General features: G+C 33.8%; 1 protein-coding gene across 1 annotated transcript; it reads left to right on the top strand.

The window, feature by feature from the left end:
• Positions 1-1,571: 1,571 nt before the first annotated feature.
• LOC115442536 (adenylate kinase 7) lies at positions 1,572-12,290 on the top strand. The gene is made up of 16 exons (XM_030167588.2): positions 1,572-3,320; positions 3,670-3,825; positions 3,899-4,035; positions 4,096-4,223; positions 4,404-4,556; positions 4,634-4,715; positions 4,786-4,872; positions 6,495-6,653; positions 7,122-7,241; positions 7,949-8,133; positions 9,784-9,875; positions 10,034-10,144; positions 10,288-10,569; positions 10,786-10,913; positions 11,636-11,794; positions 12,013-12,290. Exons 1-16 carry the CDS (start codon positions 3,077-3,079, stop codon positions 12,220-12,222), a joined length of 2,433 nt encoding a protein of 810 aa, XP_030023448.2. The 5' UTR covers positions 1,572-3,076; the 3' UTR covers positions 12,223-12,290.
• The last annotated feature ends 9 nt before the right edge of the window (positions 12,291-12,299 follow it).

Raw genomic sequence — 12,299 nt, 5'->3', positions numbered from 1 at the left:
CTTTTAATTTATACAGTCTATCTTCTTTCACTGCTATAGCTATAATAGTTCCATAGACGTTATATATTTTTGATTGTCGTCCCCTGGAAACAATTTTATGATTGTCTGTAATCTTTGAATAGCTCAATAAATTTGCTTTCATCTCTTTGACATAGAAAACATTGTTCAAAACAACTTCAGACTTTTTCCATAGACCATAAAATAAGTTTGTATTTTTCCGACCTTTGTAGCTTCTAATATTCTTCCATCACCAACTTTTACTTTAATAGGTTGTTGTAATATTTCACATGAATGATAGTACTCATCAGTATTAATTATATGATCTGTACAACCACTATCTAATAACCAAGTTAAGTGGCCAGACTGCTCAATATTATATATTTTACTTGAAGTTGAAACATTATTATTCTCAATAGTTGCAAGGAAATTATTACCACCACTCTCATTACTGGATTTATTATTATAAGTTCTTCCTCTAATATTTCTTGAATTATAATATGATCCACGTTGATGTCCACGATTATTATTAAATCTAATAAATCCATTTCCTCTACCACTGTTAACATTTCTGTGTCGACAATCTCTTTGCATGTGGCCAGGTTTTCCACAGGTAAAACATTTAAAGTTTTATTAGGTGATGCAGAACTACTAGTGTGAGCTTTAAAAACATTTGAGTTGTCGCGTGATGGTTCATTACATTTTTCAGGTTCTTTATCCAATGATTTTAACATAATTTTACTTTTCAAATAATCTACAGTTCTGTCTTTTTCTGGTAAGACGTCTATTAGATCTCCAATATGACTGTAATTACGAGGTAAGGCCTTTAACATATAATTTAATTTTTCTTGTTCACTTACCGTCGCGCCGGCTTGTTTTAACTGATTTATTGATTTCTCAAAGTCGTCAAAAATACACTTACTTGCGAATAGTTCGATAATTTTATTGCTTCTACATTGTTGCGACATATAATCTGTAGTGCCGATGATTTCTGCAGGTACATTTCATCAAATTTTGCCAATATTTTGCATGCGGAATCTAAGTCGCATATATATTCGAGTTGCTTGTTGCTTATTGCACTATAAATGTAGTTCGTTGCCTGGATATCCATCTCTTCCCACTTTGCAACATCATCCGAATCATTTTTGATTCGTATGGCAGCTTTCTTTACATTTCTTAAACTCCAAAAACTTAAGTATACGTATTTTCCAGCTACTATAATCCGATCCGTCGAATATTGGAATAACTGCGTCATTGCATTTAGTAAACGCCATTTTGCTTATTGCATATATAGCACGTTTCCACTTTATTTGCGAAAATATCTTCTTTTCTTCTTTGTATTTGCAGGCAACCACGCTCTGCTACCATGTTAATAAAACCACTATGACGGATCACTGTTATTTAATTTGATATCTTAAACATAAACTTAAAGAACTACATTATTGTGGCTGCTCGCCGGCAGCCCGTGACAGGAAGAAGGAAGTGGAGGCGTGTTGCCACAAAAACAAATTAAATTACATATTAACAAATGTTACCCTAAACAAATATAAATGTACCCATTCAACATTCAGAGATAAAAGCCCTGCTTTATATTTTCCCGGGATAAAAAGTACCCTATAACACTCAGAAATAATGTAGTTTCCTATTCGTGCAAAAAAATCAAAATCGATATAATAGTTCTTGAGATTAACGCATTTAAACAAACAAACTTCAGCGTTATATAACAGCATAGACTACTTTATCATTGGGTTTCGTTATATTTGATATCCTTCTACAACCTTATTTTCTTAAGTACTTAAATACGCTATCGTTGCTGATTTAACGTGCCCTAGGTGACAGGGTGACAATAAATAGGTGTTAAAGACATGTTGGTAGAACGATATCAACATATCAGTCACAAAACTTCACAATTGCTTGTTTTACACTGTGCCAATCAATATACACAATATTATATTACCTGACGCGAATACAAAAGGTGCTTACACGCAATTATTTTATAGTATAAACTGTGTCAAAACTATGGGTATACATTGATCCTATAGAATCTCGTTAATTAATATATTTTGTGATTAATTATATTGCGGATTCATTCTGAAGACAAGCCTGTAACTAAAGTGGACCTTTTTTAGATAATTTTATTTTAGTATAGAAATGGCGCGAAGGCTACTTGTAGACGCATTAGCTGTTTTTTTTTATTAAAAAATGATCATATGTAAGGGTATTTCTATGTACCAAACATATACCACTTTAGTTTCAGGACAACTATTAGTAGTTTTAGAGTTATTGCTAATTTCTCTGCTATTATTTTCTACTTATTAAATTATTTATTGGAAATAAATATGAAATATTATACACCTATCATTATGATTTGTCCCAATATTTTCGTATTTTTATAGAACGAAATTGATGATCATTTGTAATTCTTTTTGAGTTTTTTTGTTCGTTACAATATTTTAATCGAAGTTGTTAAGATGTTCTAGTATTAGTGTTCTAATGTACTATTTAATAATACAAGACAATAATAAAATATTTTACTATATTTAAAATGTATTTTTCAATCCTACCCAACAATAAACCATGCGGAAAATTTAAGACTGCCCATGCCCCATGCCCCATATGGATATTTAACTAACCTACTTGAAAAATCCGACTTTGGTATCAAGGTGATAATTTTATTAAAATAATTAACTTTAGAAATTAATGAATGAAGTAGATGCCTATTAAATAACTTAACTTTATGGCAACAAAAAGAAATTAAATAGAAATTTAAGTAAAAATCAAACGAAATACGTGAATACCTATAAAAAATAAAAACTACGCACATTAACCAAAGAGTGCCAAAGAGCAATCATCAACCTTGAAGTAAAGTTTGTGTCAATTCTGACAATTATTTGCATTTGCTATACCATTATAAATGCGCTTTGCAAAGAGAATACAAATACTACGTAAGAGCGCTTTGGTGTTTGCTTTAAAATACAACTAGTGCAATAAACGTAATACCAATACGTTTACGTTTGTCTTATGTAGTCTTTTGTATTATAGACAAAGGTTTATTTATTTTTATTTCATTTACACAATAATGAAGAAATCTATGGAAAAAGTTTCTTCAGACAGATCATCATCGGAACTCGACAATTTGTTTTCGTTTAAAAGATATTTTATAAATAACATAGATTCCTACCATGGAGAGTATGTGGTGAAGGAGGTAGCTAAGATACTTGAAAAGAATGTTATATCGACTCAGCCAACATCACAAACAATAATGGGTGAAGATGTGGAAGTGCCTCTACCTTCGCCACCCGAACAACCATACGAGATTATAGGTACCTCCTAAAATGTTTGTTAATGTTGATAGTTATAAGACTCAGTTCAAAGGTATGGAAATACGTTTTTGGATTGTACAAAGTACAGTTCAATGTTAAATTTTGTGGTATTATATTATAGTATTTACTTATAAACATTTGTTTTTGGAGTAAGTGGTACTCTTCCAAGTAATACTGTTTATAACTTCTAAGATAATGCCTGTATGGTCAAAGTTAAACGCCTCGGAACGCTTTTGAGGATTTGGCTGCAGGCATCGTTTTTCTATATTTCCTATCGGCTTTCTTTCCAAAAATACCATTTACTATAATATACATATATGTGTTATAAAGGGTCTTATTATCGCTACAGGAACAGTAATCGACCAAAAAATAAAATCTTGGGATAATGTAGCTAGAATAATATCGAAACCAGAAAGCTTACCCCAAATGCTTACATGTGGAACAATAATTTTTGATATAAGTTACGACCGAGATGAGCTTAAAATTATCACAGATTATTTAAAATGTAAGTAGAGCGAGATTCCTACTTAAGTAATGTTTTCCGAAGAAGACCATTCTCAACATACTTTCACTATCAGTATTAAAGGAATTGCTTGACAAACAAGTACCTGAATATACTGGAGACACAGACGACGGCGCTGGAGAATCCAATAAACGATACATTATACTCATATCAACTGTAATGACGTGGGCTTCTACTAAACCTTTGGATCCGGTATGTATAACTTTGATAATTTTATGTCTCAGCATTAAATTACCGAAAAAAATATTTTAGGAAACGCCAGAAATGCCTTTCATCGAAAGTGATTTTCGTAAGAGAAAACCGCATCCAAACTACAAAGTCCATTATGATGTTGAAAATGAAATCGTCGCAATAGCTAGGAAATACAAATCACAAGTTGGGTGAGTTAAACGAACGTAATCTAAATTCTATAGTTGTTTACCCCACTACTGGAGACACTGTGCACCACTTTCTAGTAAATGATAAAACCGAGAGCTACATATTTTCTTACTATTAATCCAGTCAGTGGTGGAAAAAATAAAAATGTGGTTATTTTGAAAATTATGTACAAAATCCTACAGGGCTTTGGTCGTGGCATCTGGAGTGACATATGGTGGTCCCGAAGACGTCATCTTCTATTGGTTCCAAAAAGCTTGGGAATGCGAACGTGTACTCCCAATTCTTGGTCGCGGCGGCAACGCAGTGCCACTTATCAATGTATTGGATTTGGCACAGTATGTATTAGTTAATAAAATTAATGAAAATATAAAGGAAAGAACTATTTATATAAAAAATAATACATCGTTTTCAGAATAATTTACAATCTCATAACGGATTTTCCGAAAAAACTTTATATATTGGCGGTGGAACAGACAGTAACGAAACAAAGAGAGGTTTAAAAAGATTTCCAATTTGTTTTAAGTTTGTTTATCTACTTTTAAACCTTATCAACATATTTTGCAGATAATCAAACCACTCGGACGTATCGTAGGATCTGGAATGTTTAAGTGTATTCCACCGGAAGATGCATTTTTGATTCCAGAAATAGATGTAAGAGTTCAATTTTTAGTCTTTTTTAAAAAATGTTAGACTTTCTTCCTTCATTTAAATATATGGTTAAGGCTCAAAAAAAATGTACCTCACCTATAATTTTCATGAGCCAAACTACGTCGTAAGAAAAATGTAAGTTCGAAAGTTAATAAAATTAAAATAAATATTCCTATGTTGGCTACTGTTCATATTTCAATGTTAAGCTATTTAATTTAATATTATTAAATGTAATCGAAAATTATCTGGTATAATAAAATAGCATACTCCTTGTTTCATACAAAAATAAAATGTGTCCACCCCTAGTCAAATATATATTTTTTTATAACGTCTTGAATCATATACTTATAGTGAGCTGTGTGTTATCGTGTGTTACAATTCCCGTGTGTTATGGTACATTTTTTGTGAGCCTTAGTCATTATATATAACTCAAAGGTGACTGACTGACTGACATATTGATCTATCAACGCACAGCCCAAAACACTGGACGGATCGAGCTGAAATTTGGCATGCAGGTAGATGTTATGACATAGACATCCGCTAAGAAAGGATTTTGATTAATTCTTACGCGTAGGGGATAAAATAGGGGATGAAAGTTTGTATGAAACTGACAATTTTAAACCGATCGGGCTGAGACTTTACATGCATAAAGCTACCATGATGGAGGCATCGTCTAAGAAAGGATTTTGATAAATTCCACACCTAGGGGGATACAATTAGTTTGAACCTATCAGTACCGGGAAAATATGTAGCAAGACTTTTATCATACAGTGGACTTTTATCCCGGAAAACTCTTTCACGCAGGCGAAGCCACGAGCAAAGGCTAGTATTTTATATAAATCTTCAAAAAACTATTGGAACATTTAATATCAAACGACAAACATTGGGATTAAACCAATAATTATGTAACTAAATTAGCTATAGAATTAATCGCGTCAAAGGAAGAATTAAAAGACAAGTACAAAAACAAGCACATTTTATTAACCTCGCTCCTGAAGATTAAATATGAAGGCTTAGTACTTAAATCGATAAATTGTAACATACATACATGTAAGTATAAACCTAATATCATAGCATTATCGTAAAACCCTACTTGAGATTCGTTTGTGATAATATTTATCGACATATCAGGATAAACATATATTGGTTCATTTATTACAACTTCTTCCATAAATTCACAATGATTGTTAATGTGCTAAAAAAAATTCCAGCAATGTAAAAATTTTAGCAACCTGACCTGGGAAAACCATCGATCACTGTAGATCTATTAAATTTGTTCAAATGATTACTTAAACACAACACATAAGTTTTGATACATTTCCTTATCGAAAACAGCAGAAACCAATACGATCTTCTAAAATTAACGCATCACTTATCGAACGTTATCGGAATCATTAAACTTATTAATTCATAATTGTTGTAAGATTGTAGTGCGTCGTAGATATAAGTGGCATAATGATGGCCAAGAGCTGCCAGGATTTCCCGCCGTAAAAAACCCGGAACGAGACAATAACATTTTTCCGGGATTTACCAAACCCGAAAATCCGGGAATGACCCTACATTAACCGCACATAAATAAAACCTCAAAAGACTTTGAGTTTTAAATATTAAAAAATCTTTTTCAGCAAAGAATTTATGATTTGATGACCTTGAATTTAAACATGGAGCCAACTTTCATCGTCGAAACGATGGCACTTCAATGGACTTCAGAATTAACTTTTGCCGAAAATGTCCCGTCTCTAATGAAACAATTTAAAAAAGAAAGAGCGTTAAAGCCTTTTAAGGCAAGTATTTTTTTGTAGGTTTTAATTTATTTTATATCAATGTTTCCCATCGCTTGTATATGTACAGTCGGGATACCTTGTGAGATATTTCCAAAAGGAAAGCAGAGACACAACAACGCGATGCTCAGAATAATATTATTCATCATAGGTATTTAGAAACAATTTTTTTTTTATATATTATTGAAAGTGGACTATCTACTTTTGAACTGTTCAAACATTTTTTTTAATAGTTACAATGCAGCAAAATGGATATGGGCATACGGTATCATATATTATACATACTATTGACCGATGGCATTCTTAATAATAATGTTCTCATCCCGGTTTTCACAATATCAACAGTATTTTCGATAATATTATTCACGAATTAGCCTAATTAGTTATAGTGATAGCGTGGCGGCATACTGTCGCTAGTTTCTTGGGACACGTTGCTTATTACTTCGGGCGTTTAGGAATATATGTCTACAGGTGATAGTGTATGGCCCGCCGATTGTGGGTAAGACTACTTTATCTAAGCTGATCTGCGAAGCTTATGGTCTCGTCTACATTTCCCCGGAGACAGTTGCCGATGATATTGCGGAAGATTTGGTAAGTTCAATATTGAGGCTTGTGTATATGTTTGAATCAATGCGTATTGTTCTCCACTCATGCATTTTATATTTTGATACGCCCCTAATACGTGCTGCCATGTGTTTTATCCGTCATACTGATAAACCCAAATCCAGTAACACGATAACTTTTCAAGTACATTGCATAAGTACACTGTTCTTTTCACGTTTTAATACGTTATTTAATAATAACTGAAATAGGATTTTGCATTTAAGTCCGCAACGTGCAATAATTATTTAAATTAACCTTTTTTCGTTTTGTAACAAAAAGTATATTAATAGGTTATTAATAGGAGCTATACTTAAAACTAACTTCGTCTTATGAAGTTACTCATTCCTGAATCACGAATCCAATAATACTTCTCTTTATGGTTCTCTAAGAACATGCGTATTGTTTAACGTGACGTTGCTTCCAGAAACAGATCCCTACGTGAATGCTGCACATTCTCTTGACCTTTTTACGCCTATAATACTAACAATTATTTTTTGGTAGAACACTCAGTTGCTATCAGCTCAACTTTACCTAATCTACGTTTTAGCTGACGCAGTCGTAATTAACTGCCCACTTATCTATGTTACGCATTGAGTGAACGTTAGAGTTAGAGTTAGTAATATATTCAAATTTTACGTAAACTTAGGTATACTCGTAAAAATAGTCGATTATTTATTAAATTATGGTTTAATCAGGCTTGGCGTGTAGATCATTGGGAAGTAGGTGAAACAGCTGCTTTGGCGCTTCCGACGACTGAGCAGGAAGATGGAATGGACGACGACGACGACCCTGGCGAAGAAGAAGGGGCTCAGGAAAACGCTAAACAAACACTTGCTATACTGCAATCTGGCCGCCCACTCACAGATGATGATATCATTGGGTAAGATTTATTGCGCTGTATTACTTGCGTAAGCGTACTTTCATGTATTACGTTAAAAACGAATACACGAAGGTAGTGGTTATTGGAAGATTACTTTTTGTGAGTCCCAAAATGAGACTTGCAAATATATGTTTCTTTATTGTATAACTAATAATATTACCATGTAAAATATCAGTCTCGCGGTCACCATAGACCTAATTTTAATAACTTTCCTAACCATGATTAAATAATGTTTAATTATTTGTTGTTTGGTTGAGTATGTATTGATTATTCGTTATCCAGGAAAAATCGGCTCGTTCTATTAGGAATTATTGTTTCACAGAAAACTAACAAAAACTCTTAGTGTCATTATCGTAATCTACACAAATTCTTCCCCTGCCCATGATTCTTATAGAGATGTATAATGTCGACATATTACATATTATGTATACGTTTCTCCTTGCTTAGATTCGGATGACCCACATATTATATACTAGCTTTTGCCCGCGGCTCCGCCCGCGTTATAAAGTTATTCAGGCTAAAGTTTTCCGTTATAAAAATAGTAGTTTCCCGGGAGCCTATGTTCTTCCCAGGGTCTCAAACTGTCTCCATACCAAATTTCATCTTAATACGTTAGGTAGTTGTTGAGTTTAACACGTTAAGGCAGACAGATGCAGCGGGGGACTTTTGTTATATTATTTAGAACTTTTTAAGTGAAACAATCCCGTCATACATCATTGTTGCATAACTTTAACCGTTTACGCAGCGCAGGCAACGGAAGCTCTCAAAACTCATAATTTTCCCCGTTTTTGCAACATGTTTCATTACTGCTCCGCTCCTATTGGTCATAGCATGATGATATATAGCCTATAGCATTCCAGGAACAAAGGGCTATCCAACACAAAAAGATTTTTTCAGTTCAAACCGGTAGTTCCTGAGATTAGCCATTACTGCTCCGCTCCTATTGGTCATAGCGTGATGATATATAGCCTATAGCACTCCACGAATAAAGGGCTATCCAACGCAAAAAGAATTTTTCAGTTTGGACCGGTAGTTCCTGAGATTAGCCATTACTGCCCCGCTCCTATTGGGTATAGCGTGATGATATATAGCCTATAGCACTCCACAAACAAAGGGCTATCCAACGCAAAAAGAATTTTTCAGTTTGGACCGGTAGTTCCTGAGATTAGCCATTACTGCCCCGCTCCTATTGGGTATAGCGTGATGATATATAGCCTATAGCACTCCACGAACAAAGGGCTATCCAACGCAAAAAGAATTTTTCAGTTTGGACCAGTAGTTCCTGAGATTAGCGCGTTCAAACAAACAAACAAACAAACAAACAAACAAACAAACAAACAAACTCTTCAGCTTTATATAATAGTATAGATTCGCTCCCTATGCCTTAAAAACTTTTAAAAACTAGGGTGTGGCGGTATTGGTATACCGCCACACCCTAGTTTTGTTTGATGGTTCAAAGCTAAGCAGATCTAAAGAAATGAATATATTTTGTACACCAGAAACGGGTCTATTGGTTAATAGTTCTAGCTCCACTGCGTTTACTCGCTTCGTTATGATTTGTATATAAATACAAGTTATAAAGTTAGTTGATAGAACTATGTTATTCAAGTCATGTTTTATATAAATATACGATTGCTAGTTTCAATACAGATATTTGCGTCAGCGACTTCTGTGTCGCGAAGCTTTGAACAAAGGATGGGTGCTTGACGGATTTCCCACTTCATTGACTCAGTGCGGCGCATGTAAGGCAAAACATATAGTACTTTATAATCATTTTTTATGTTAACGCGAATGTTAGACTATTAAAACCACGATGAAATTCGAAAAATACTTTAATTTTAATATAGTACTTTATTCGTATTACAACAAAATTATAAATTGTAAAATGAAACATTTCCAGTATTTGAAAAGGGTGACGAACAAGACTCTGATGATGGCGAGGAACCTGAAGAAGAACCTTTCGATGAAGATGTTGATTTATACAGCAATGTACTAAAGAAATTGTTGCCAGGTATTTTTAATTTTCGTGTGTTAATGTCTATAATAAGTATATAACAAAATAGGCATTTCAAATAACTTCGATACTAAATTTATTTGTATCTATGTACAGCTATGTAACAGCATTGTACATATCATAATAAATTATTATTTTAGATATAGTGGTGTCTTTGGAGGCCACTGACGATTTTATTTGTGAGAAAGCCATGCGTCAACCCGAAGGAGATAGTCGTTTAGACGAAGAAGCTGTTTTGAAACGTCTCAGTGAGTTCCGTGCTGGGGACGCTCGCGATGTCACTCCTCTTAACTTTTTCGATGAATTGGATATTCATCCTCTCATAGTGCCTGTCAAAGAGCATTCAGATTACGCTATGAAAACAGCACAAGCTGCAGTCGCTCTACGTATGGGCCGCCCTTGTCGTTACGGAAAATTACTTGGTAAATATAATTATGTACTTGTTTTAAAATTCCAGGTAAATTTAGATGTAATTTTAGTAATACATATTAAATGAAATTATATCGTTTTAATTTTGATCATTAAAACAAAAAATTAACAAGATAGACGATTATCATGTCGCCAGGTCTTACGATTAAGTTAAATAAGACGCGAGGATGACAGGGATCTGAAAATTAATTATATATAACATTTCTTAGCTCTTATTGAGGCTGCTGAAAAAAAAGAAAAACAAGAACTAGAAACATTACGCGCAAGCGAAGCGAAGGCAATGAAAGAACTAGAAAAAAAAATAAAAGAAGAACGTGAAGAAAAAATGGAATATTGGGTAAATCATTTACCAAACAGTATTGACGCATGTGGTTAATTGGTCGTTCAATGATTAATCATAATAATATTTTTACCATTCTTGTCTGGGTAAAGCCACTAATCCGTAATTAATTTATATGAAATGACTATTGGGGCTGAATATTGCTTTAGCTTGCAATATTTCCAACGAAGAGTAATTTATAATATACGGCATTATTGTCCTATATGCAAAATGGTTTTGAATTCGTGGCCAGCGTTCTAGCTGATGCTATAAGTAGAGTAAAATTGATTTTAGCAAAATTATTTTTTTTGCATTTTAGTCTACAACATTCTACTCTACTTTCTCTTCTCTCTCTTGTTGGCTTTTCTACTTAAAAGTGTTTATTAAAACACTCAGCCCTTACAGCCTGAGACCTGAGATCCAGGTATGTAGAGTAAGAGGGAAGCTGCAATGACGCTGTGCAGAGACGGGAGGTTCTCTAAACGCATATTATTTGCACTCATTTAAAAGGTCCCGCCCACCACGTTCTCTTAAAATGTTAAATGTGCGTACGCATCGTATACTACGCGTTTCTATTACGTCACGTGATCATACCACGAATTTTACATCTTATTTATGTAGGTCTTCAAAGCTTCATCGCTTAATCGATTCACTGTCGCCGCATTTTATTCATATTGCTTCGCTAAGATTTTTGAAAAGTACTTTTTTCATTTTAATATTTATTACTTATATGCTTGTAGTCGGAACTGTACGCACTGCTTCGTGAGGAAGAGGAGGCTGCGCTGGCGGCGGCCGGTGAGCCGATGCGCAACTACCTTGTGCATCACATTTTCCCTACTCTGACGCCCGCCTTGCTTGAAGTGGCCAAGCTACGCCCTGACGACCCTATTGATTTCCTCGTATGTTTAAAGTTTTCTTTTGATGGCTATAATATGTTTAAGGCATAGTGAATGTGTATTTGTCATAACGTATAGAAGTAATATTATTCATAATAAATAATGTCTTATCGGGTCTCCTGATAATATCGTTGCATAATCTGTGTTTAGTTATTCGTAATGATTGATGTGTTGTTTTATTGCGGAAATACTTTTATTGCTATTTTCTATTATCTTTTTAGGCTGAATATCTGTTTAAGCTTAACCCAAGCGGGAAAATGCTGGAACCAGGATACAACTTGCAAGCCGAAAAAATATTGGGCAAAATTAAAATTCTTGATGCTGCTTTGAAAGATCTAGATATAAAGATAGAGCCTTTTATGCCATTAACTGCCGACCCTAAAGGGCCTTCCTCTTCTAAAAAGAATTTGGAGAGTATGAGTGCACTTTAATTTCTTCTAAACTTATATTAAACAACATAGTTTCAAATATTATAATATTATACGATGTTGAGTATTTAGTACGAAGT

Source organism: Manduca sexta, chromosome 26 (assembly GCF_014839805.1).
Source record: "Manduca sexta isolate Smith_Timp_Sample1 chromosome 26, JHU_Msex_v1.0, whole genome shotgun sequence".
Lineage (NCBI taxonomy): Eukaryota > Metazoa > Arthropoda > Insecta > Lepidoptera > Sphingidae > Manduca > Manduca sexta.
Note: the sequence above shows the minus strand (reverse complement) of the source record. Positions and strands in the feature narration are given on the sequence as shown.